The sequence below is a fragment of the Bactrocera oleae genome, chromosome 4 (genome assembly GCF_042242935.1).
Source record: "Bactrocera oleae isolate idBacOlea1 chromosome 4, idBacOlea1, whole genome shotgun sequence".
In the NCBI taxonomy this organism is placed as follows: domain Eukaryota; kingdom Metazoa; phylum Arthropoda; class Insecta; order Diptera; family Tephritidae; genus Bactrocera; species Bactrocera oleae.
In genome coordinates, this window is record NC_091538.1 from 47,638,812 (window position 1) to 47,662,367 (window position 23,556).

General features: G+C 34.0%; 6 protein-coding genes across 17 annotated transcripts; 4 read left to right on the top strand and 2 right to left on the bottom strand.

Annotated features, from left to right (window-relative positions):
• The first annotated feature begins 4,089 nt into the window (after nucleotides 1–4,089).
• On the top strand, nucleotides 4,090–6,547 carry dare (NADPH:adrenodoxin oxidoreductase, mitochondrial). Its single transcript, XM_014233119.3, has 5 exons — nucleotides 4,090–4,447; nucleotides 5,168–5,540; nucleotides 5,598–5,769; nucleotides 5,825–6,151; nucleotides 6,218–6,547. The coding sequence occupies exons 1-5, from the start codon at nucleotides 4,218–4,220 to the stop codon at nucleotides 6,544–6,546; spliced, it is 1,431 nt and encodes a 476-aa protein (XP_014088594.2). The 5' UTR covers nucleotides 4,090–4,217; the 3' UTR covers nucleotide 6,547.
• Nucleotides 6,548–6,738: 191 nt separating this feature from the next.
• Nucleotides 6,739–9,071, top strand: LOC106616456 (CIMIP2 protein GA14893). The gene is made up of 4 exons (XM_014233120.3): nucleotides 6,739–6,878; nucleotides 6,946–7,360; nucleotides 7,430–7,592; nucleotides 8,586–9,071. Exons 1-4 carry the CDS (start codon nucleotides 6,838–6,840, stop codon nucleotides 8,891–8,893), a joined length of 927 nt encoding a protein of 308 aa, XP_014088595.1. The 5' UTR covers nucleotides 6,739–6,837; the 3' UTR covers nucleotides 8,894–9,071.
• Nucleotides 9,072–10,247, bottom strand: LOC106616415 (uncharacterized). Its single transcript, XM_036362871.2, has 4 exons — nucleotides 9,950–10,247; nucleotides 9,591–9,893; nucleotides 9,357–9,532; nucleotides 9,072–9,202 (listed from the first exon to the last, which is right to left on the bottom strand). Exons 1-4 carry the CDS (start codon nucleotides 10,052–10,054, stop codon nucleotides 9,082–9,084), a joined length of 705 nt encoding a protein of 234 aa, XP_036218764.2. The 5' UTR covers nucleotides 10,055–10,247; the 3' UTR covers nucleotides 9,072–9,081.
• Nucleotides 10,248–10,360: 113 nt separating this feature from the next.
• Fbl6 (F-box and leucine-rich repeat protein 6) lies at nucleotides 10,361–17,920 on the top strand. 12 transcript variants are annotated; one of them, XM_036362858.2, is made up of 11 exons: nucleotides 10,383–10,546; nucleotides 12,469–12,746; nucleotides 12,812–13,905; nucleotides 13,970–14,332; nucleotides 14,398–14,608; nucleotides 14,666–14,835; nucleotides 14,911–15,051; nucleotides 15,138–15,305; nucleotides 15,372–15,604; nucleotides 15,675–15,809; nucleotides 15,904–17,920. In XM_036362858.2, the coding sequence occupies exons 3-11, from the start codon at nucleotides 12,832–12,834 to the stop codon at nucleotides 16,223–16,225; spliced, it is 2,817 nt and encodes a 938-aa protein (XP_036218751.2). In that variant the 5' UTR covers nucleotides 10,383–10,546; nucleotides 12,469–12,746; nucleotides 12,812–12,831; the 3' UTR covers nucleotides 16,226–17,920. The 12 variants fall into 12 exon arrangements, with proteins under 12 accessions (XP_036218762.2, XP_036218752.2, XP_036218751.2 ...); XM_036362854.2 differs by having other exon boundaries at nucleotides 12,469–12,638; XM_036362860.2 differs by having other exon boundaries at nucleotides 10,391–10,486; nucleotides 12,469–12,638.
• On the bottom strand, nucleotides 17,341–20,039 carry Stlk (Ste20-like kinase). The gene is made up of 4 exons (XM_014233115.3): nucleotides 19,577–20,039; nucleotides 19,077–19,514; nucleotides 18,761–19,000; nucleotides 17,341–18,655 (listed from the first exon to the last, which is right to left on the bottom strand). The coding sequence occupies exons 1-4, from the start codon at nucleotides 19,890–19,892 to the stop codon at nucleotides 18,582–18,584; spliced, it is 1,068 nt and encodes a 355-aa protein (XP_014088590.2). The 5' UTR covers nucleotides 19,893–20,039; the 3' UTR covers nucleotides 17,341–18,581.
• Nucleotides 20,040–20,114: 75 nt separating this feature from the next.
• Nucleotides 20,115–22,941, top strand: Mettl3 (methyltransferase like 3). The gene is made up of 7 exons (XM_014233113.3): nucleotides 20,115–20,428; nucleotides 20,495–20,803; nucleotides 20,861–20,979; nucleotides 21,038–21,630; nucleotides 21,698–21,921; nucleotides 21,991–22,114; nucleotides 22,181–22,941. The coding sequence occupies exons 1-7, from the start codon at nucleotides 20,266–20,268 to the stop codon at nucleotides 22,626–22,628; spliced, it is 1,980 nt and encodes a 659-aa protein (XP_014088588.2). The 5' UTR covers nucleotides 20,115–20,265; the 3' UTR covers nucleotides 22,629–22,941.
• Nucleotides 22,942–23,556: the final 615 nt, after the last annotated feature.

Here is a 23,556-nt window from a genome sequence, read left to right on the forward strand (position 1 = left end):
AATATAAAGATTTTCGAACTTTATCTATCTAAAAAAAACGATAGAACGGGTTTTTATAATAACAGTATAACTTTGTGCTTAAAGTGGATAAAATTGGGTGAAAACTTGACCTAGCCCCTCTATAACTAATATCAGAATTTTCGAACATCCGGCTGACTTTACTTCATATATGTAGATATATGTATAGTATATATAGGTGATGGTATGTGAGATACCTTAATGAAACAGTGGGAGCATTTTATTACTCTGTGGTATGTTAGTACTATTCGTATTGGCAAAAAAATAGACCAAATCGGGTCAATACTACCACCCAACTCCCATATATTATTGAGTTTCATTATTTTTACAAGTTTTATGCTGAATATCGGTCAGTGAGTATTATTTATATATAAAATTGTTTAAAAATATGTTCCCAAATATACCCCATAAAATGATTTTTGTCTTTTCACCTATATTTAAATCGTTCAGGCTCAAAATGTGTGATAATTTAATTAAAGTAAATGGACAAATTTTCTTTAAAATTATATGGTTTAGCGCTGAATTATAATTCATATCCCTAATATAATGAATTCCGATTCTCTGGTTGACGTTTTCCACATCAACTCAATATATATTAAATTAAGTCTCTTCGGTCGAATTAATATAACATATATATATCTCATTTGAAGGTGTTTATAATGTAATTTTAGCTGACGCGAACTAAAATATAGAAATAAAATTAAGTCTAAGTTAATGATCATCAATATAAGTCAAGAAGATAACGAATTCGATTATAATTCAAACACGATTTCATCGAATAATGGATGTTTAATGCTTTTGCAAAATTTTTTAACATAAAGTTTTGCCAGCCAACTAGAAGGAATTTCCCAGGCTTTGATTCTTGCAAGTTGCAAGAGTATAAAATGTTCGGTTACACCCGAATTTAGCCCTTCCTTACTTGTTAAAAATTTTTACTAGTTCGATTATTACCTGCATTCATCTACAGTAATTATAAATTTTTGAAGTTTGGATTTGAGAGAATTTTAAAAAGAATATCCTTTCTCACCGCCAGACATCTTTTTTCGAGGTCCTTCTGCCGATCGGTTACGGTATCAAAGGAATCATAAATTTTTCGAAATGAATTATTACAGTGCAACAAATTTTGTAAAGGTACATTTTTTTATTTATTTATTAAATAAAATGGCAATTTCAAAAAATTCGTTTTTTTTACTTGCAAGTGGATATAACCTCCCAATATATCGTGCTCAGGGTATATAAACCCCGTATAAAAATCATATACACTCCTACCCAACAAACAATAAGGTTATGCTAAAGCAAACTAGTTTAGCTTGAAAAGAATGCAAAGTCATTAGTAGTCAAGTAGTTGCTAAAGTGAAACTGAAAAATCATCTACATACATATAACATTTATAATTGAAAGCTACTTTTAGTTTGCTGGGTGCTATTTAAGGTGTATGCTGATAAGGCTGAAGTGCAATGCAAATTGAGTATTTATTTAATTTTCTATATGTGTTAAGTCATATGATGTCCACATTTGAAGCATTTTATTTTTTGCAGTTTCGTTAAACAATTGCGGCTGTAACTTCAGATGCGAATGCGGAATATAAAATATTAATCAATTGCCCTTCAGAGGCGAATGCGGAATATAAAATATTAATCAATTGCCCTCATGTCAATAAAATATCATTTTTTAAAGTTTGTTTTACTAACAACATTATGAACTCCTATGTGCTCGTGCATTTTTACATATATAAACATGTTGCTAACCAGTGCCGTTTTCATATCATATTTACCCTTTTAATATATAAACCCAATTTTTTGTGTGAGTGATGATTATGAAAACAAGGAAGGTACGTTATTTATTTTCAAATTTGCTAATATTCTGTCAAATATTTTGTGAAATATAAAACATTCACGGTAATACGCCTAAAAGTTCAATTTTTAATGGGTGTGGTTGATAACCGGTTTCACCCATTTTCACATCATGTTATGTAACGGTAAAGAGTAATATTCTCGAAAAGTTGAGTAGATATAGATTTAGTAGATTCGAGATATGTAAATAAAACATACATGGCAACGAAGCCACGCCCACTTTTAAAAACATTTATATATATACGTGAGTTTTCTGTCATTATCGGTTTATTATTCGCGTCAGCAATAAATAACACATCAATTTCATAGATTACGGGCAAAGACATTGCTTCAAATAAATGTTCGGCTTGCAGGGCTAGTTGGGTTTTAGTATACATCGTGCATTAGACTAAAATAGCATTTCGGTTAAAAAAATTTATAAATATCAGTTATCAATCTTATAGTCAGTTGCTTCAGGCAAAGCTAACAAACCAAATGAACGGATTAAGGGTCGCATCATATGTATGTTGTAGGATAATCAAATCACTTGAGGTAATAAGACACAAATAGACACAAAAATCTTCATCCGCAGGGATTTAATCAATGCATCCGGGTATGTTTGGAATTCGTGTTCAGCTTGAAAATGTCAATTACACTAACGTTTGTGGAATGAGATTAGTTAAGGGATTGAGAAGTTTTCTTATAATGTAAGGAGATAATTTTTAAATTTATCAAATTCTTTAAAGACAGTCAACGTCATTTGCGAAGAAATGAGAAAAGGCAACATAAAAACTATCAAACGTTTCTAGTACAGTGGTCGTCCAGTAAAACGAACTTTCCAAATAACGAATCATCGGTTTACCGAACCATCAAAATTATCTTATATATAATATTATCTGCTATATTTTTATTTCTTTGCAAAAACAAAGGCTTTGTTAAATCAACGACAGTTTAACTGTTGTACAACATCTGCAGAAAATATAAAAACACTTTTTTTTAAGTTCCTATTGATTTTGTATTAAATTTAGTTCAGTCAGTTTAAAATACTTGGTTACATTTCGTTTGATTTAGAAAGTACAATGTCAAATAGAAAGCGTTTATGATTGCAAAATAAACTAAAGATTTTGAACGATTCCATCAAGGGTCTTTCAGTAAAGGCCATAACCGCGAATCGGAGTCGCCGGTTTGAACTATAAAAAAATGAAATTTAAAATCAAGGAATACGTTAAAATGCATCGCAAACACATCAATACTCCTCAACAAAGTGAATTTCCAAGAATGGAGCAGGCCCTCTACAAATGGTTTATTACTCAACGTGGAAACCATATGCCTAAAGTGGAATCATTTAAAAGACAATGGCGAAGAAGTTTGCTTCTAAGTTCTATGGGGGAAATTTTTTCGACAGTGATAGCTGGATGACTGAATTCAAAAAAAAAGATTCGGAATAGGTCTTTTTAAAGAGAGTGGTAAAAAGATGTCATCCAATGTAAATAGCGTGTAGCCATTATAAACAAACTAGAGGACGTAATAAAAATAATAACCTCTTCCACGAAGCAATTTTCAATGCAGATGAAATTGGTATTTATTGGAAATTGCTTCCTGAAATAACATATGTCTTTCTGAAAAAGCATCTGCACCAAGAAGAAAGAACACCAATGAAAAGTTAACATTTTTAGCATGCGCCAATGCTTCGGAAAAAAAGAAATTACCACTTGTAGTAGTTGGAAAATCTCAGAATCCGAGATCTATCAAAAACAAATTGCTAAATTCAAAAAATGAACTCGATATGATTTATATGAGCTCGAAGTCTGCATGGATGAATACTTTCATCTTTAAAAAATGCTTTTTCGCTCACTTCGTCCCACAGGTTTGTTTAAAAAGATCGAAATATTTCGTTATTAATTTTGAACTCGGTTATTGAGCTTTTGGATGAACAGAACCTTCCAAGCTGCTTGGATAATATTCCAAGTCACCCACCTGAAAACGAACTTTTTAAGGCTTTTTTGCTATTTTTCGATGCTGTATTTCTATTGGCGTTTTCTTGTGAATAACTGTCTAAGACTTCTATCATAAGAGATTGGAGAATAATTTTAAATCATCGATGTATGACGTCACAAACATTTATCTGTCAAATACACTCTAAAAAGTAGGGTAGCGAAACTGCATAAAAAGGAGTAATTAAAATACTACATTTTGAACTAGCTGAAACGAGACCCAGACAAAAACAAAAGCTTTCGGCAATCAGCTGTTACTGATAAATGATACCAGAATCCATTAAATCAAATTCGTTTTGTTTTGTTTATTATCTTCATTGATAAAAAGTAGCTTCGGTTGTAAAGTTTCATTCTGTGAAATTGTGGTAAAAAAATGTTGTCATCAAAAAGTTTGTCGCTATCAGTAATTACAAAACAATTATACGTTAATACCTACAAGAAAGGACTTAGCACAGAAGTCAGTGGTAGTGGCGCAACAAAACGAATTTGTATAGTCGGTGCTGGACCGGCAGGTTTTTATGCCGCACAATATATATTGAAACATCTTAGTGACTGTGCCGTGGATATAATTGAAAAATTACCAGTTCCATTCGGCCTGGTTCGGTAAGTGTACCCGGTGAAGTAAGCCGTGCGGTAAAAACAAGTCATTATTTATGCTAATAAAGAATTGGCAATAAAAAATGCATCCGAAAAACCAGATATTTTATTAGATTTACAATATTTATATATTAAACAAAAAAAAAAAACAATAAATTAGATGCGCAAACACTGTGGATAAAGTCGCAATTGTTTGTAGATAAATATATATATTATACCCTAAATAAGGTATATTAAGTAAAGAACGGAGTTTGTAACACCCAGAAGGAAACGTCGCGAAACCTCAGTTTTCGAGATATAAATCTGAAATTTTGCACAAGTATTTTTCCCATAAAGAAGCTGCTCACCTACCGATATCGGACCACTTTAGCATATATCTGTCATACAAACTGAACGATCAAATGCGTGTCCTTGTATAGAAAACTTTTGTATTTGACGAGATATCTTCACGCATCAATTCGGCATGGACTATTATCCAAGGCAGCGGTACAATATTCGCAGAAATTGTTGAGATCGAACCACTATAGCGTATAGTTGCCATACAAAACTACCGATCAAAATCAAGTTCTTGTATGGAATCTTTTGCATTTGTGAAGGGTATTACTGCTTCGGTGCAATAACGTATTTTCTTGTGTATTACATTAGTCGTGTAAGAAACATATACACTTTTATACTAAAGTCAATCAGTAAGTTATGTTACACTACTTAAAAATATTTCTCTTACAGTTACGGCGTTGCGCCTGATCATCCTGAGGTGAAAAACGTAATTAATACTTTTAATAAAACAGCAGAACATAAGTGCTTCAATTTTTACGGCAACTTAGCATTAGGCAAGGATATAAGTTTAGATGACTTGCGTAAGCGTTACCATGCCGTTCTACTCACATACGGAGCTGATCAAGATCGGCAGTTGAATATACCTAATGAGGAGCAAACGAATGTGCTGTCTGCACGTAAATTTGTGGCGTGGTATAATGGTCTACCCGGCGCTCAACACCTGAATCCTAATTTGAACGGAAATACTGTGGCTATTTTAGGGCAAGGCAACGTAGCGGTGGATGCGGCCCGTATGCTGCTCAGCTCATTGGATGCATTGCGGGTTGGTAATAAAGTTAATATCATAATATTCCATATTTAACATATTCAATACATTTAGAAAACAGATACTACCGAGTATGCGCTGGAAGCGCTTTCACGTAGTAAAGTAGAACAGGTTTATTTGGTCGGACGACGTGGTCCACTGCAGGCCGCTTTTACCATAAAAGAATTGCGCGAGATGCTAAAATTACCAAATGTGCAAACCTTATGGAAACCGGATGATTTTACAGGCAATCGAATTTAAATTGTTGAACCATAACTTTATAATCAATAAGTTATTTATAGATATACCTGCACAATTACCCAACCTGCCACGACCACGTAAACGTCTCACTGAATTGATGTTGAAAAGTTTGTCAGAACAGACTGGTAGCAGCAGTAGTGGTAAAAATAAGCGATTCTTGCCAATATTCTTGCGTGCGCCAAAAGCAATTGGTGAAAATGAAGTAGAATTGACTGTTACGAAACTGCAAAATGACGCGGCCGTTCCAACTGATCAAATCGAACATCTGCAAACTGATTTGGTGTTGCGTAGCATAGGCTACAAATCTACTTGCGTCGATGGTGGCATATGTTTCGATGAACGGAGTGGGCGTGTGTACAATGAGAATGGTGAATACACTTAAAGGCTCTCATATACAAATATTTATTATTTACTATTATATAATTTCGGTATAGGTCGAGTGCTGCGAGATGCTGTTAGTAAAACGGTAGATCAAGGCATATATGTAGCGGGTTGGTTGGGTACGGGCCCCACAGGGGTTATTCTAACAACCATGAATGGTGCTTTTAGCGTTGCGAAAACAATATGTGATGACATTTTGTCGAATAAGTTGGATACAAGCATGGCCAAAGCGGGTTTGGATACGAAGCAATTGCAACGTGTTGTAACATGGACACATTGGCAACGCATCGATGAAGCTGAAACTCAAGCTGGTAAAGTGTTAGGTAAACCACGCGAAAAGTTTGTGAATGTAGAAGAAATGCTTAAGGTGGCAGGACTTTAAATTATAGAAAATAGCTTAGAATATAAGTAGAAAGTATAGAAACAATTTATATTTTTCCATTTCACGACATTTATCAATTAATAATTGTTAAGAAAATGATGAATTCGTTTAAGTCAATAAATAATTTGTAAAATATTTTATGAAAAAAGAACAAATGTATGAAAATTAAACCGTACAAATTATAAGTGGTGTAGAAAATTTGTAAAAAATTGCATAGACAAATATTCGGCAAAATAAAATTCACTGTGATTTTAAGAAAAATTATAAATTTAAATAAATAAAGCAGATAAAATGGATTTGGTTATTACTCCCGAACCGCATTACATTCCTGGGTGAGTTATCCTTAACGCCCCAAGTCACTTCGGAAATAACGTATTTTATTTTCTTTTATATTATCAGCTATACTGGTCACTGTCCACAATTTCGTTTTCGTGCGGGTAAAACTTATGGAAAATTAACGCATAAGTTACTTATTGATCCCTGTGTCATACATGCACCCGAGTTAATTGTGACACCTTCAAATCGCGCACCAATTTCATTGGTTTACCCGACTACACTTGAAACAGAGCTCCTGAATAGACGTGAAAAATATGTGGATCCCGTTTATCGCAATCCCATAATTCCCGGTTATGATGGTTTCGTACCAAATCTGGCATCGAAAGTTGGCAAGCGATACATTGCTGCCGCCACAGCTGGTATGGCTGAACATGAATTACTAATGGATCAGTTACGTTGCCAACGAAGAAACTTAATGCATCGAGATCTTCTGGGTAGTGGATTTGGTGTGTTTGAAAATAAAATGAACGAACGCATGGTAAGATATTTGCTAATTGGAAAATATGAAAAAAAAAAAATATGTGTGAAATTATAATATACATTTCAGCTACCTTATACACATTATCGTTCGCCATTAATGACGGTGAATGCACGTGCGAAAGCATTTAAAAAATTGGACTGTAACTTTGTGGAGAAAAAGGAGCCATATTCCAAATCGACTGTACCACATTTCATGGAAAACGATGATGAGGAGAAATATATTGTTAATGGTATATTATATTCAGCTATTACACATACTGTGTATGGTGAATTTTTATACCCTGAAAAGGGTATATTAAGTTTGCCACGAAGTTTGTAGAACCACCCAGAAAGAAACGTCGGAGTATATATATAAATGATAAGCCCGACGAGATGAGTCTATTTAGCCATGTCCGTATGCATGTCCATTGTTGTAGCTATTAGCTAATCTCCGCTTGGGTGGTATAGTTCAAATTGGTTGTCATCGAAGTCATCTAGGTAGGTCATGGTAGGCCAAGGAAACGTGCTGTTTCGACGGTGTCGGACCATAGGGAGTGGGATGTGTTGGGTATGCAAAGAGGTAGTTGGAATCATGCGGGGTCGATTCTGGATAAGTAGGAGTTTAATCTGCTACAGTATCTAACACCAAGTTGCGTACTCTGTCTGTCCACTTTGAAAAATCTTTTTTTTTTGACGAAATATCTTTATTAAATTTAGCATGACCTATTGTCCAAGGCAATGGTAAAATCTCCCAACAAATTGTACAAATCGGACCACTGTAGCATATATGTATATGCATAGCCATACAAACTGACCGATCCAAATCAAATTCTTGTATGAAATTTTGTGAAGGGTATTTTAGCTTCGATGCAACCGAAGTTAACGTTTTTTCTAGTTTTAAATCCAACTTGCCATTATTTATAAATTTGGTTGCCATGCGCAACCCTTAAACAACTGACACATTTCATAGCAAAAATTTAATTGATATACATACTACAAATGTTGAATTTTTTTTAGATAACTTATTGCAATATTAATTTGAGCAATAATCGATCCAACAAATTCAAAAGAAATTCGCTTACTTAAATTTAAGTCCATAAATTTTTAACGTGTAAAGTTTTACTTTTACATTAATTTTAAATAACTGAATGCATTAAAATGTCGTATTCCACGCGTAACTGCAATTTACGATCATTTGAATTTTATTCTAAACCTTCACAATATTTTATTTACATTATTTTTAGGTTACGGCGGTCATATACCGATGGCGTTGACACGTTTTGGTGAAACCAGCAAGCAACTGACTAACAGTGCACTATGTGAATTCACCAACAATTACCATCACAGAAGAAGTGCTGAGTGGTGTCCACAAGAAAATGCCGGCATTGGAAGTTCATGTCCGAATACTGGACACTTTGTTATCTACCATCGTACGATTGGAATGGTGCCCAAATATGCAGGTCACGTACCAGGAGAAACTTTTACATTTGGACGTACGTTTGGGGATGCTACTGTAGATGCAAAGCATTGGCTAGCGTTGCATAAGGACTAACCAAATAACTGCGATTCGTGCATATGAAAACAATGACAAAAAATTTTTATTTCTGTAAATAGTCCATTCTGTGGTTTGTGATATTATAAATATTATTTTTGTTGTAAATTAAGTAGTTAGTATACAATGGTATGTACATCAAATAAGAAAAAATTAACAGTTTTAAGTATATATACAAGTTACGAGTTTTATTCGTGGAGATTGAGCTTTTCTTGTAAGCTAGAAATTTCTCTCAAAATCTTATTGCTATCTTGTTGATAATTGAATTGTTTTTCCTTTAATTCGTCAATGATTCGTTGCTGTGCCGCGCTGTTCAAAAGTAAATATAAAGCTTTTGAATAAATAGTGTGTACAAATAATAAATTTGAAATGTTATTAATGAACAAAAACATTTGGCTTTACAGCGCTTATATTCACCATAGCAGAAATTTAATTTATTTACTACACTATATAAATCACTTACCTCATTTTCGCCTTTAGTGCTTCAAGGATGGTAACTTCCTCTTGCATTGCTCTTAGTTTGTCTTCTAATACTTCATTTTTATCCTCTGCAGTTTCTTCAAGAGCTTTTAGTTCATTTTCGAGATTTTTAGCAATTATTCCCAATGTGTTAAGTTTATCCATTAACTGTTGTTGTGGCTAAAAAAATAAAATATTAAAAAACTCATTGACTTTATCTAATTAAACAGTGTATTACCAAAAAAATTGATTCATCTGCTCCAAGCGATTTTTGCAGTTGCTGCTCCAATGTGAGACGCCAATCTTTATTATCTTTATGAAAACGCTCTAACAATTCTTTAACTCTTCGTTCACCCAATTGAAACATCCCAAGTTCGCTTTGCATTCGTTTCGACAATTCCTGGGGCAAAATTTCATCCCCGCTTTGGCCATGTGTAAAAGCAAATATGTCTCTTAAATATTTTTCTTTTACAGCCTGCGAATCTTTTTTTGCGTTTGTCAATTTGTGGCAAGATGCTTCCAACTGTGAGATTTCATCGTCCTATGAATATTCATAATAATACTTGTAATCATTAATTTGAATTCTATTCCGTTTACCAACTGAGAAATAAAATTCTGAAGAAAACTCTCAACCAGTGGGTTTTCCATTCTTTCAGCATTATGTTTAGCAAGTTCAATGCAAGGAAATTTCGGGAAATTCATTGCAAACTTGAATAAATTTTATGAAACAACTGTTCTTCTAACGGAAGCGGAAACTAAATGAAGTACAGTATATGAATTGTATATGAATATATTATATATGATTCACATATATAAGTATATAACAACAGTTGTCCAAAATTGCAAGTGTTGCAATTGCACCAAGCAATTTAAAACGCACACAACACTAATTCGTACTGTACTCACTAAAAATTAGGTTCCCCACTAAGAATTCGATACATGTAGATATGTAAAAAGGAATAGTAAACGACGAAAGAAAACGAAAGCAAATACAAAATTGGAATGTAAGTGGACCAATATAGAAATTTCAACAGTAGTTTGTGTTGAAGAATACGAGAGCGATGCAGTTAGAATAATAATTGAATTGATCTGTGTACGTCTGCTTTAAAATAAATTTATTTCGGTAATAAAATGGTGAGCGGTTCACGTATTAGTTAAAAGAGGAACTATTTGCATTTTACTAGTGTCTCAGAGGTATAATAAAATGAAAACTTTAATTTCATAAGTACAAAACGTAGAGAAATTAAGCAAAGTGCGTTTTTATCTGTACCTGCTGCAAATGGTCAAAGTAGGTGGAGTAAATGAAGAAACAGCGTAATACAAACCAAAGTGAAGGTGCCAGTGTTGCATATACACATGTGCATGCAAAGAAAGTGAAGTAGCGACGTAACGGCGGTAAATTATCATTGGTAAACAATGTCGCATAATCTGTATAACAATTACAGAAAATAGCTAACAAAAGTGCAGTATATTATTGGTAAATAAATTTTACTTTTGCTATATCTGCAAGAAAAGTTAAAATTAAGTTATAATCGCTTTTAAGCACTTGAATATCCAAATGGGTATGGGTGGGAGTGTGTAATTGTGTGTAACAAGCGGTTGCATATACTTGTTGTCTCGCTTGCGCGAGCACTTGTTTACGTTTGCATGGGCATTGGATATTGCAAAATGTTAAAATCTCTTCACGAATGCAGCGTAGAGAGAGAAGTGTATAAATAAATAAATTAGAAGGAAGACAGCAAGAAGTAGATAAATGATTGTATTTGCCTGAATTGAAAATCGTTAAAATGCGTGAAACAGAATGCAAAGAAAGGCAATAAATAAGTCATATATAATTTACAACTGGAATAACAGGTTTGCTATAGTGTCATTGATAATAGTATGAAATTAGATAATAATATATGCCTTAAAATATATCAGAATTAAACGAAAAACTGTTTTTATAATTTAAATGTGTAAAGTTTTTAAGATTTAGCAAACAATTTTGATTCTCCTTTTTTAAATAATCATATTCAATTTTAAATTATTAAGCAAGCAAATACGGATTAAGTTTTTAATTAAAGGATTCTGATAAGATTATCAACCTCAGCAATTTTTTCAAAGCACTTTTAAAATCTTTATTGCTTAATTCTTTGGAAATATATCGGTTTAACATAATCATCTACCAGGTTTATCAAACTTCTGGATATTAAAATATAGCTCAGAATCGAATAAAAGAAGTGCAAAATGGCATTAGAAACATGGTTTAAAAGTTATATGTAGGCTGGAAAATGTTTTATAGAACTTTTTATGTAAAAACCTTGTAATATAGTGAATGATTTCAAAAATAATAATTTAATTACAATAAGCGAAGTCGGTAAAACAAAAAAGGTTAAGTTAAATTCAGATTTATTCGTTAATAAAATTTGTGGGTTCAGTCTATTCAGTTTATGAAAATAAGTCGTTAATATCGGTTTTTAATTTTAACTGAACCACTGCTAACAAATGCAACCCTACGTACAATCAAAGAGAAAACAAAGCACGTAAACTTTATTGTATGTCGTACTTCGTCCACTACACTACAATTTTACGACGTTGCAGCGAAAAATTTGGTTGCACTAATATTCCTAGGAAATGTGAAAAATTATATTGTGAAAATACATATAACTGCTTGCTAAAGTTGATTTTGTAATAAAGTTTATAGCAAATAGCTAAAATGTGAAAAATATGTAGTGAAAAATTTGTGATCATAAAAAAAAACAATAGAAAAATTTTCCAAACTGCGAGTACCGCATACGCGGGTAACTATATATTTCCATCTCTTTTGTGCAAATGTTATCTATCCTATACGGATCTCGCGTAAAATGGTGTCTAATAAGCGGTCATAAGTGTGACTGAGAAAGCTTTATATGCAAATAAGAATAAATAAATAAATAATTGAAAAGAGAAAGAGAACATTTCTGCTGGGCGAAGGCGCGAAAAACTCCAATAAAGCTCAAAACTAAGAGAACAAAAAAATAAAAATAAACCAAAATAACAAGTTTTATATTATAAAAATAAATAATAATTAATATACTTGATAGTACAGTAAACATTAAGATTAGAGTTATAAAATTGTGTTTTGTTTTTGCTTGTAGCTGGTCCGACTCAAATGCCATAGAACTTTATGCAGTTTTACAACTAAACTGTTGTGAAAGAGTTGAAAGTATCGTAATTGTTACGAATGAGATGATGTAAACAGTGAATAAATAAGAAATAATACCACAGCGAAAAAATAAAGTGGCACCGAAAAACAAAACATAAGCAGGTGAGAAGCGACAAGTCTGCACACCCTTAAGTGTAAACAATGGAAGAGATATGCACAATCTCCTAATTGCACAATTTATTGCAAGTGGTATAAAAAACATATAAAATGGTTAATTAACTTTATTTTAATTTAAATTATAAATAATTTATATATAATGTTAATTTTCTTTTTAGCTCTACAAAAGAATCCAAAAATGGAAGTAGAAAAAAGGCAGCTTGAATCGAGCAATTGTAGTGGAGATGGTGGAATAACGAATGTTTCTCTAATGGCTACCAATTCCGTAGACAAATCAGATATTGAAGTTAAGGAAGATATGAACAAAACTCAAAATAATAGAACCCAAATTAATAAAGATGAAAAAAGCGACGAAACAGCGATGAAACCTATAAATAATTCTGTTAGTTCTGTTATCAAAACCAATGAAGAAGATTTAAATAAGAATGAGACTATATCAGATATATCGGCAAAAGAACAAGAAGGCTTATTAATAAAAGTCACTGAAAGCAATGAGCCCTCCAAAACTCCAAAGCTGGAAGAAAGCGCTGAAAGTGCGAATAAAAACAGTCCTGATTTTAAAGAGTCTAAAAGTGCAGAAAACTCAAATGATTTAAATGAATTTGAAGATTCGCAAGATACTGTCGAGGATGACGAAAGTCAGAAGGAAGAAGCATCAACGGCTGACGATGACAACAGCCTTTCGCCTTCAACACAATCGCAATCACCACCACTTAGAGACACAACAATTGCGACATCAAATGCATCCATTGCTTCGGCAATTGGCGTAGCGGCTTCCGTAGTTGTGGCAGCTGCCGGTATAAGAGCTTCTATTCCAGATACAATTTTATCGCCACCCAAGTCAGAAACACAAACAGATGATGCTAACACCGCTACATCATCCTCATCACCAGCATCGGATTCTCAGCTCTCACCGATGATTACCGAAGCCGCTATTACGAGCAGTGCAGCGCTTACGCCAACTACACCACCAGAAGCACCAGAAATTGCTATCTCTAATACGGCTAATAATAGTGCGGAGTCAACACCATCTAAGACAGCTACCAAGAGGGGTGTCACAACTATTGACACAGGTGATGAAGGTGGTGGCAAACGCGTTATACAACCGATTAATCTTGTTGCAAACGGCACCATACCCAAATCAAGTGGGAAACCGCTAATGTCGGCCATGAATAAGAAGTTGAAAGAAAAAACAACACGAGCACCAAGGCAAAGGAAACCAAAATCTACTTTGCCTATGTACGAAAGCGAGGTAATAAAGAAAATTTATTATTTGTAAATAGTTCTTGATTCCCGTTTGTTTTATTTAATTACAGATAAGCGATAATAAAACGGGAATTAAATTATGTATAAAGAAATCAGATTCTACTGGCAATTTGGCTGCTTCAACAGGCATTTTAGTACCAACCATTACCGCGAAATCGGTTGAGACTACAACAACAACTGCTCCTAAGCAGACGCGAAAACGTTCACGTAAAACGAAATCAAAGGCACGCGTGGATGACGACGAAAGTGATCATGAGGTAACGACGGGAAAGCGTGGAAAGAATAAGGCCAGCAATGCAGAACGTCAGAAGAAAGTCTCTTTTAGTGGCATCGAAGAACAAGGTGAGAAACATCGTGCCACAATTGAACAAGGTGATTGGGGTGCACGCATCCCACAGGAAATACTGTTTAAGGTGTGTATGATATTGAAAAACTTGTAAAATAGAAAGGCACAACTTCAAATAAAATTATTTTTTAGATTTTCGAAATTCTAGTTGATCGTGAAGGTTGTTTGCCAACACTTTGTCGACTTGGTCGCGTTTGTACACTGTGGCGCAATGTTGCGCTAACGCCATCATTGTGGAAAACTATGGATCTATCTACGTGGATAAAGGACAAATATCGCACCGAACTCAAGCTAAAATGGTTCGTAGACAATCGATGCAGCGAGTGTACAGAGTTGAATGTTGGTATGTATTCGAAATGATGTTCGAAAAATTAATCTTTAACCACTTTAATTATTTTAGCCAACTGGAAAATGTCAGACATAAACTGTTTTCTAAACAAATTGGCGGTCGGTTGTCCAAATTTAACGAGTATTACACTGTCTGGTTGGAAAGGTTTCACATCAGATCATTTGGCTTATTTAGCCGAAAATATGCAAAAACTGGAACGCCTTGATTTGAGTTCGGTTAATGTAAGTTTCATCGGTTTTGTAACTCTTTTATTCCTCGTCCAAATTTGTAAAGGTGACTTTATTGTTTCAACACAGGTGGAAATGAATGCGAGTAAGAGCGCCGTGGGGCCACAGTCGCTGTGCAATGCACTACAAATAATTAACAAACGTTTAACGCATCTATATTTGGCACATAATCGGCTGGCCGGAATCCCACAAATAGTCGCTACTTTGGCTGTAAGTATTTAAAGTTCTAAACTCCTCTAACGTGTTTAATGGCACAACAATTAACCACATTGTTTTTTTTTTTTTACATTCCACAGACACATTGCCCCAATTTGGTGAACTTAGATCTCTCAAATGTTACAACACAAGCGACTTCACACGGCATCTTTCACATTGAGAAGCTTCAGCATGGCTGCCCGAAATTGAAAGTACTACGTGTCACCAATTCACACATAACATGGGGAAATGCAACACTGCAAGAAGCGGTATGTGTAAAATATATATAAATATTAAACATATATTGTTTTATTGAAAGTCACATTAATTTTTAGATGGACTCGCCTGGTTTCCCAGAACTCGAGGAACTCTCGGTGGCAGCTTTAACTGATGAATGTCGTGTTATCGGCGATGACCATTTGCAGCGCATATTAAAAACCAGTTCGAAACTAAAACTCTTGGATGTGCGCGGTTGCGCACGACTTACACACGAAAGTCTTATACGCCTACCTGCGTGGGACATCAAGCATTTATTTTTGTCATTTTGCTCAGTGACACGTGATGTTAGGTAATTGTTCAATTCACTATTTATCTTTCGCTATATGTTGTTATTTGTACTGTTGTCTGTCTATATGTAGCTCCGGCCTCGAGCTGATCGCTTCGAAATGGGCTCATAGTCTTATAGAATTAGATTTGGCTTGGGCGAATGTGCAGCAGCCACTTGACAATGCATTACGTGCATTAGCCGAAAAGGGCAGCGAATCGCCTTTAGCGTAAGTACAATTCCTTCTTATTAAAACTACATGAGTGTAATATAAATTTATAATTAAATTTTTTTTTTTTTTTTGTTTTTTATGCAATCTGTAGGCATTTGAATCTCTGTGGTTCGTCGGTTTCAGATGAAGCAGTTAAGGAAATACTTGCAAACTGTGCGCACATGAGTTCGATAAATCTGTCGTCGTGCCGTGGTCTGCCGCGCGGTGTCAAGCGTCTCATGCAAGGTCAACAAGAATTACAAGAATTGCGTGAAGTGCTTAAGGTGCAGATGAAAGTAAAATTGCCCGCTCAAATAAAGCAAGAGCAAGAGGAGGAGGAGCGACAAAAGCGCTTCGAACAAAGTGGTGCATCCACCGATGCTGATAGCGGAGGTGGAGGTGATGGTGGTGGTGGTAATGCTCAATCCAATTGAAGTAAAGACGTTACCACAAAAATAAAAAGGCAAAAAATGTGCGTTAGTATGAAACAATTTGTAACACAAAGAATATAAATTTGTAGCTTAAACTAAAACTATGAACGCGAAGAATAACTTCAATTAATATTAGATTTCATTATGGTGTATGACCATTTTCAGTTTTCTTATTATTAGCACACACAAAAAAAGCGTTAATTGGCGAGTAAGCATTATATTGTCTAGATTTATTCGTTTTAAAGAAACGAAAGCGTGTGCAAATGTTCTGCTGCTGGTGGCAAGAGACATTAAATTCTCGTATTTTAGCATTAATGCGTGCACATTTTTATTGTGTGTGTTTTTTTGTGCATCACACTCACACTGGTAGCTTCCAAATTGAACACTGAATTTTGTAACTATTATGTCATTTGGCACTACTTTATAACTTAATTTTTTTTATATGTATACCTACAATTAAGTAAGACTTTAAGTCACCGCCTATTCATTGATTTATATTTTTATTATCAATTTGGTCACATTTATACAATTATATATATATTTGCAATATACACTTACACCTATAGTCGCTGGAATCCCTGCTAGTGTTAATTTTTTAGTTATAATTTGAAAAAGTTTAAGAAAAGAACGTATTAAGTTTTGTTTACAGTTATTATTGCTACGAATTTTCATTGAAATTACAACATTTTGTGTTTCTTTAAAAAATATGTAAAAGCTTAAACATTGCAAAGAAAATTATGTTATAGCATGTAAAATATTAAGTGTAAATTAAGCTAAAGTATCGATTTATTCGATATCAATTATCGAACGTTATGAAATCAGTCAGTTATCTACATTTATTCTATGATTAAATTTTACTCTATACACACATATAATTTTAATTATATTATATTTTCTATATATGAGAACCTTTGCAATATAAAAAGAAATATATATATAAAAATCACCTCAAATGAAATCAATAAACGAAATGTTAAACAAAAGTTAATTGGTATGATTTTCGCAAATATTATTTAGTTAGCGTTAAAAGCCAATTGGCGTTTTTTTTTCTCTAAATTGAAAGCCGATTAAATTAACGGATTTTTTTTTCTAAATTGAAATAAAACACTATCCAGAAATTGTATTTGAATTAAAAATTGTATTACTGTCTATTTGGCTGGGCGTGTGAACACAATATAATAATTTTGTTTTTATAAATTAAATTGTTAGGTTTATAGACATACATTTCAAGTTTTAGTTTATAAAATGACGCCGCTCTGCACTACCACTATTTCTCAAAATCGTTGGCCTTAGATTATAATCTTTGCTTTCATTGTTGTCACTTAAAAATTAAATTCTTTTCTATCTGAATAGCTTAAGTTTAAGTTATCTATTTTCCAAAATTTTACGGCATTACGAGTATAACGGTATGGTTTTTTTAATAAAAATTGGTAATTACTTCGCTTTTATAACCTTTATAATACATCAACCAAGAGAAATGTTTGAATTGAATTTTTTCATAAAATTAAATGCATTAATTTACAATTTTATTAAATATAAGTATATACATACATTATTTGAGCTGCAGACATGTCTTAAGCGAAAAGATGAAATGAAATATTCCATAATAGGATTTGGAATTTGTAAATAGAACAAAAGCAAGTGATGCAAATAGTGCAATTTTCAAAATTAAATCCACAATCTGCTTCTCTAGTTGTATGATTTTGTTTTACACAATCAACAATTGTATTAATAATAAAAAAATTGTTAAACATTAATATTAATATTGAATAAGCAATTAAGAATTAAAAGTGCATAATATTTAATTTAAATAAAAGAAACATTTTAAATACAATTTTTTATGTTTTATTTATTTAAAGATAATTGTGTGTGGGAACTACTATACTTCTAACGATTACTGCAAGTTCGTTATTTAAATTTGTTTCATGTTGCTGTTGTTGTTGTAGCGGGAAAACACATTCTTGAAATGATTTAAAGATTGCTGCTAAGTTGGCAGTTCTTGGTCGACTCCGTTGCGATAACGTAGACCCGACAGTCGTGTGATCACCGTTACCATACTAAATCCACATTGTTAGACAATTAACTAGAGCTAATTTTTCAAAATGAAAATTCTTTTGTATAAATCTCTTGTGATGAATTTACAAACTGTTTGATGTGGTAGTCTTTCAAATTCTCTCTTGGAGGCATTGCGTAAGTACAAACACTTGAATTTTAAATTTAACATGGAATTAAGAAATACACACTAAAACTATATCTATATAATTGTATGTATAAAATCGTATATATATATATTTTTTTATGTACATATATAAACTTGTGTGTTGGTATGACTTGACAACTGTAATTGAGTTATGGCAGTTTAAAAATCCCAGTCCCAATCATTGCTGTGCACATTCATCTCACTCAAGTCGGTGCATAGAGTCAAACTTTGGTCTATAGATGTAATAAATTATATTATTATTGTTTTATAGAATAGTGATAAATAAAATTTTTCTTGTTTTCTACTAAAGTGCATTCCGTAAATCATATTATATATACCTCTTATCTGTGAATAGTCCTTTGTCTCTAAACCGAAACGTTGCAATTGATCTAGTATACTTGTGTGTCGACATTGTTTGAAAAAGGAATGACTAAGGAGCTGTAATGTTGACCAACGACTTGAGGGTTTTTTCTCCATACAAATTTCTGTAAATTGATGGAACTCATCAGAGAATACACGTTGACTGTAGATTTGCTGTGCCTGCCTAATCGAGTCTGAGTCAGTACTTGCGACAATTTCTAAAAAATTTATATAAGCAGAAAATAATGAATGAATACAACATGCAATCATCCTTTATATTTTAAAGCATTTTACCTATCATTTCTTCGCTGGCGGGACATGTAGAACGATCTAATAATGTTGGCACATTGCCACGTACTTTTTCAGTAAACATAAAGGTTGGTTGTGCATCAGCAAAGGGTTCCACGCCGTTCGCTAGTTCACAGCATGTTATACCAATTGAGTAAATATCCGATTTCTCTGAGTAGCCAATTATATTTTGCTCTAGCACTTCTGGTGCTAACCAGTTTAAACTACGTGCACTGCAAGGTGCTAAGTGATGCAAAGCTGCAATCCGTTCACCATGGCCTACAATGCTGGTACATTCACGGAAACCAGATAAAATTGCTTTAGTTTGATTGAGTAGTATATGGCTGGCACGAATGGAGCGATGTATATAACCACGACGATGTAGGTACTCCAGGCCGGAGAGTACATCACGCATTATCAAAGCAACAAAAATTTCAGGGAAACCTAATTCATAACACAATTAAACAAGTATGGTCTCTCTATGGTACATATTGCTAGCCACTTACCCGCCCGAAAACAGTTAGCAATGGTGTCCTTGCAGCTACCAAAGCACATCAACGGTGCTATCTGAAAGAGCTCATTCCTATATACAAACGATGTATGGAATGTATGTATGTTGGGATGATTGAACTGACGCATGATAAGCAGTTCATCACGCGCTAAGATGCTCTCCTCTTTGCTTGCCTTATCCATGCGATATTTTTTTACTGCGATATGTTGTCCATTGGGTAAATATTGCGCTAAGTAAACAGTTCCAATACCATTAAAGCATCGTGATAATTCCACTTTCAAATCATAGTCCAAAGGATTGCACCCAAACATTCTGTGTGAGATTAATTTTCAAGACCTTTTACTAACAAAATACTGGCCAATTAAGTAATTTCTTAGCCCTTTATAGTTGTTGTTATTCTCTTTTGCACTTGATATTGGGACTGTTGTTTTCATTGAGCAAAGGCAATAACAAAAACACGTTGTTGTTATTATTATTATTCATAGCTGTCTATGCATTGCCCGGCTCATTTCTTAACCATTGTGAATGGTGAATATGACAGAAGAAGGGTATAAGTAGTATCAAATGTTTTCGTTTTACATCTTCTGCAGTTTATGTTTTGTTAATTGGTAAAATTGTCACCGTCCGTGAAAATAAATATCTTTTTTAAATAAACATAAGAACGTTTTGTGATTGGGTTGTATAATGGCAGATGCTTGGGATGAAATAAAAGCTGTGAAAAGTAAGCGACATACACTGCGAGAAAAGTTGGAGAAACGAAAGAAAGAACGTGCCGGTTTACTATCTTCATCACCAAATAGTGCTGTTGACACAGTTAAGGACTCACCTAATCCAACTGGGGAATTGGGTTTGTTTGCTACTACAAAAACAATTAAACAAACCATTTAATTTTGTTTAATATTTATAAACACAGAAAACGATGCTGAAGCTGAAAAAGCGGTATTGCAGGCGCTCTCCTCCAACACACTTGTGCTTCCCATCATATCAACACAATTGCTGGAAAAAGTAGCTACATTTTTGGATAAAGCACCTGCACAGCATGTAATCAATTACACACTCAACAAATTAGCAGAGCAAGGTGCAGTTAATATTAAGAGTGTTACAATTGGAAAGGATGTGGGCTGCGAAGTTATTTCGGTGGAAACAAATCTTATTTTAGATTTGTATAAGGAAATGGTGAATGATGGATATATTGGTATAAAAGAAGAACTGAAGCGCAAGTGTAAGTATCTTTAATAACTACAATAAATTCTGTTTAACCAAATAACGGTTTATTTAGTCGATGCGGAAAACAAGGATTGTAATCTCAATAAATCGGCAAAAATTGACCCAAATACTGGACCAAATGCGCGTAAAGTAACGGACGCCAGCGGTGCGGATGCTTCTGATGATATAATGGTTTGTATCTGCATGCAACATTTATTTGCATTTTTTAATTAATAAATTATTTCCATAGTCTCTGCTCTCCATGCCCTCTACACGTGAGAAGCAAAGTAAACAAGTTGGCGAAGAAATACTCGAGTTGCTAACCAAACCAACTGCCAAAGAAAGGTCCGTTGCTGAAAAGTTCAAATCACATGGCGGTGCACAAGTAATGGAATTTTGCCCACATGGCACCAAGGTAGAGTGCCTAAAAGCACAGCAGGCTACCGCAGAAATGGCAGCAAAAAAGAAACGTGATCGCAAACTTGAAAACGATTCTCCTAGCAAACTCAGCTCAGAGGCTGATGAATCTAATCCGCAAAGCAATGCTGAAGAAACAACAAATATAGCTGATGCAAATTCAACATCAGATAGTAACGGTAATAACAGTGTCAGAGAAACGGAAAGCGACAATAAGGCTAGCGATTCTGGCGCAGAAGATGGTGAGATCGTTTCTGAAAATTTGAAAGATGCCGAAGCCGATTCACAACAATCAACAGACGAACCAATAGAGACATTGGATACTTGTACAAAATTGCATTTTAAGAAAATCATACAATCACATACCGATGAATCACTTGGTGATTGCAGTTTCCTAAACACATGCTTCCACATGGCTACATGCAAGTGAGTAATGTTTGAGAGAAAATAAATATATTAAATAATATATAAATATATCTTTATTTCTTTATAGATATGTACATTATGAGGTTGACACTTTACCCAATATTAACACTAATAAACCAGTTGATGTTAAAACTAAGCTTTGCATTAAACGCAGCATTGACCCCAGCGTTACATTATATCCTCCACAATGGATACAGTGTGATTTGCGTTATCTCGACATGACGGTACTGGGCAAATTTGCTGTGGTAATGGCGGATCCACCATGGGATATACACATGGAATTGCCGTACGGTGCGTATTTTCATATAAAAAATTCCTGAAATCATTTTTTTAATACTCATTGAACTAATGGTGTAATAGGCACAATGTCAGACGATGAGATGCGTCAGTTGGGCGTGCCAGCACTGCAGGATGATGGACTTATCTTTCTTTGGGTAACAGGGCGTGCGATGGAATTAGGAAGGGAATGCTTAAAACTATGGGGGTATATTTCGAAATGTTGCACTTAATTGCTTTTATAAAAAAAAATTGATGTTTTGTATTTTTATAGCTACGAACGTGTGGACGAACTCATTTGGGTGAAAACGAACCAATTGCAGCGCATCATACGCACCGGTCGCACCGGTCATTGGTTAAATCACGGAAAAGAGCATTGTCTGGTGGGCATGAAAGGTAATCCGAAGAATCTTAATCGTGGACTTGATTGTGATGTCATTGTAGCGGAAGTACGCGCCACCTCACATAAACCCGATGAAATCTATGGCATAATAGAACGTCTGAGTCCGGGCACACGCAAAATTGAGCTTTTCGGTCGTCCACACAATGTGCAACCAAATTGGATAACATTGGGCAATCAATTGGATGGCATACGCTTAGTTGATCCCGAGTTAATAACACAATTTCAAAAGAGATATCCCGACGGAAATTGTATGTCACCACAAGCAGCCGCCGTTACAACTGGTCCAACTGCAAATTCGCCAAGTGCAGTGAAGAAGTGAAATACTTGCAAATTTTCGACTTATCAATGTTAAACATACATACATATGGTAATCAAATATAAGTATGGCAAATAAAATGAATAATACGTACGTAGTAATAACAGAACAACGTCTAACTACAATGGTCAATTGAAATACTTCATTTAAGTTAACATACCTCATTCGTGTTAAATTACTTTTTTGTACGCGCTTGTATGAGAATAACTTGTATTAATTTCCGAATATACACTTGTATTACTAAGTTGATAATGTTTTTATTTAATTTAACTACAAGATAACAAAGAATAAAATGCTAAAAGTAAATGAACGAAAACTTGCATAAAATGTTTTTGGTAACTGTAAGTACATCACCTAGCAGTGTATTGGATTTCATCAATATGCTGGGGCTAGATGAGTCGCTGTGACCTAGGGGAGGGCACAATAAACCATAGGTCGTGGTGCAAACCTCTACCCTTATCTATTCTATTCTAACTGTAAGTACATAAATTGTTTATTTTAGGATTGATTACTTTTGCCTTCAACTCCATTTGCTGCAATCGAGTGCACATATGTGTGCATCTTGAATAAAAGCACCATTTTTTATATTTAAATATTTAAACCAGGAAAAAACATTTACTTTGGCTGCACCGAAGCTATAATACCCTTTACAATGCGTTTTTATAGCATATTAGGGTACAAAAATCATCTTTATCATGTTGATCGGTGTTGCAGTTGTCGATCAGTTTGCATGGCAGCTATATGCTATAATGGTACAATTTGATTAGTATGACAGCTAAATGCTGTAGTGGTCCGATATTGGCGATTCCAACAAATGAGCAACTTCTTGGTGAGAAACCGACGTGTGCAAAATTCCAAATCGATATGATGAGGGACTAGTTCGCGTATGTACAGACAGACAGACATTGCTAAATCGACTCAGCTCATCAAG

Excerpts from the sequence above, each read along its gene's own strand:
- Stlk (XM_014233115.3), bottom strand. The coding sequence starts at position 19,892 with ATGTTTGGGTGCAATCCTTTGGACTATGATTTGAAAGTGGAATTATCA. Across the intron at positions 19,001-19,076 it reads CGCCAGCGAAGAAATGATAG|AAATTGTCGCAAGTACTGAC; the intron begins GTAAAATGCTTT and ends TAAATTTTTTAG. Across the intron at positions 18,656-18,760 it reads GGACTATTCACAGATAAGAG|ACCAAAGTTTGACTCTATGC; the intron begins GTATATATAATA and ends TTACATCTATAG.
- dare (XM_014233119.3), top strand. The coding sequence starts at position 4,218 with ATGTTGTCATCAAAAAGTTTGTCGCTATCAGTAATTACAAAACAATTA. Across the intron at positions 4,448-5,167 it reads GTTCCATTCGGCCTGGTTCG|TTACGGCGTTGCGCCTGATC; the intron begins GTAAGTGTACCC and ends TTTCTCTTACAG. Across the intron at positions 5,541-5,597 it reads GCTCATTGGATGCATTGCGG|AAAACAGATACTACCGAGTA; the intron begins GTTGGTAATAAA and ends CAATACATTTAG.
- Fbl6 (XM_036362869.2), top strand. The coding sequence starts at position 12,832 with ATGGAAGTAGAAAAAAGGCAGCTTGAATCGAGCAATTGTAGTGGAGAT. Across the intron at positions 14,836-14,910 it reads TTGATTTGAGTTCGGTTAAT|GTGGAAATGAATGCGAGTAA; the intron begins GTAAGTTTCATC and ends GTTTCAACACAG. Across the intron at positions 15,306-15,371 it reads ATGCAACACTGCAAGAAGCG|ATGGACTCGCCTGGTTTCCC; the intron begins GTATGTGTAAAA and ends ATTAATTTTTAG.
- Mettl3 (XM_014233113.3), top strand. The coding sequence starts at position 20,266 with ATGGCAGATGCTTGGGATGAAATAAAAGCTGTGAAAAGTAAGCGACAT. Across the intron at positions 20,804-20,860 it reads AGAAGAACTGAAGCGCAAGT|TCGATGCGGAAAACAAGGAT; the intron begins GTAAGTATCTTT and ends CGGTTTATTTAG. Across the intron at positions 20,980-21,037 it reads ATGCTTCTGATGATATAATG|TCTCTGCTCTCCATGCCCTC; the intron begins GTTTGTATCTGC and ends TTATTTCCATAG.
- LOC106616415 (XM_036362871.2), bottom strand. The coding sequence starts at position 10,054 with ATGAATTTCCCGAAATTTCCTTGCATTGAACTTGCTAAACATAATGCT. Across the intron at positions 9,894-9,949 it reads AGAATTTTATTTCTCAGTTG|GACGATGAAATCTCACAGTT; the intron begins GTAAACGGAATA and ends GAATATTCATAG. Across the intron at positions 9,203-9,356 it reads GCACTAAAGGCGAAAATGAG|CGCGGCACAGCAACGAATCA; the intron begins GTAAGTGATTTA and ends ACTTTTGAACAG.
- LOC106616456 (XM_014233120.3), top strand. The coding sequence starts at position 6,838 with ATGGATTTGGTTATTACTCCCGAACCGCATTACATTCCTGG. Across the intron at positions 6,879-6,945 it reads GAACCGCATTACATTCCTGG|CTATACTGGTCACTGTCCAC; the intron begins GTGAGTTATCCT and ends TTATATTATCAG. Across the intron at positions 7,361-7,429 it reads ATAAAATGAACGAACGCATG|CTACCTTATACACATTATCG; the intron begins GTAAGATATTTG and ends TATACATTTCAG.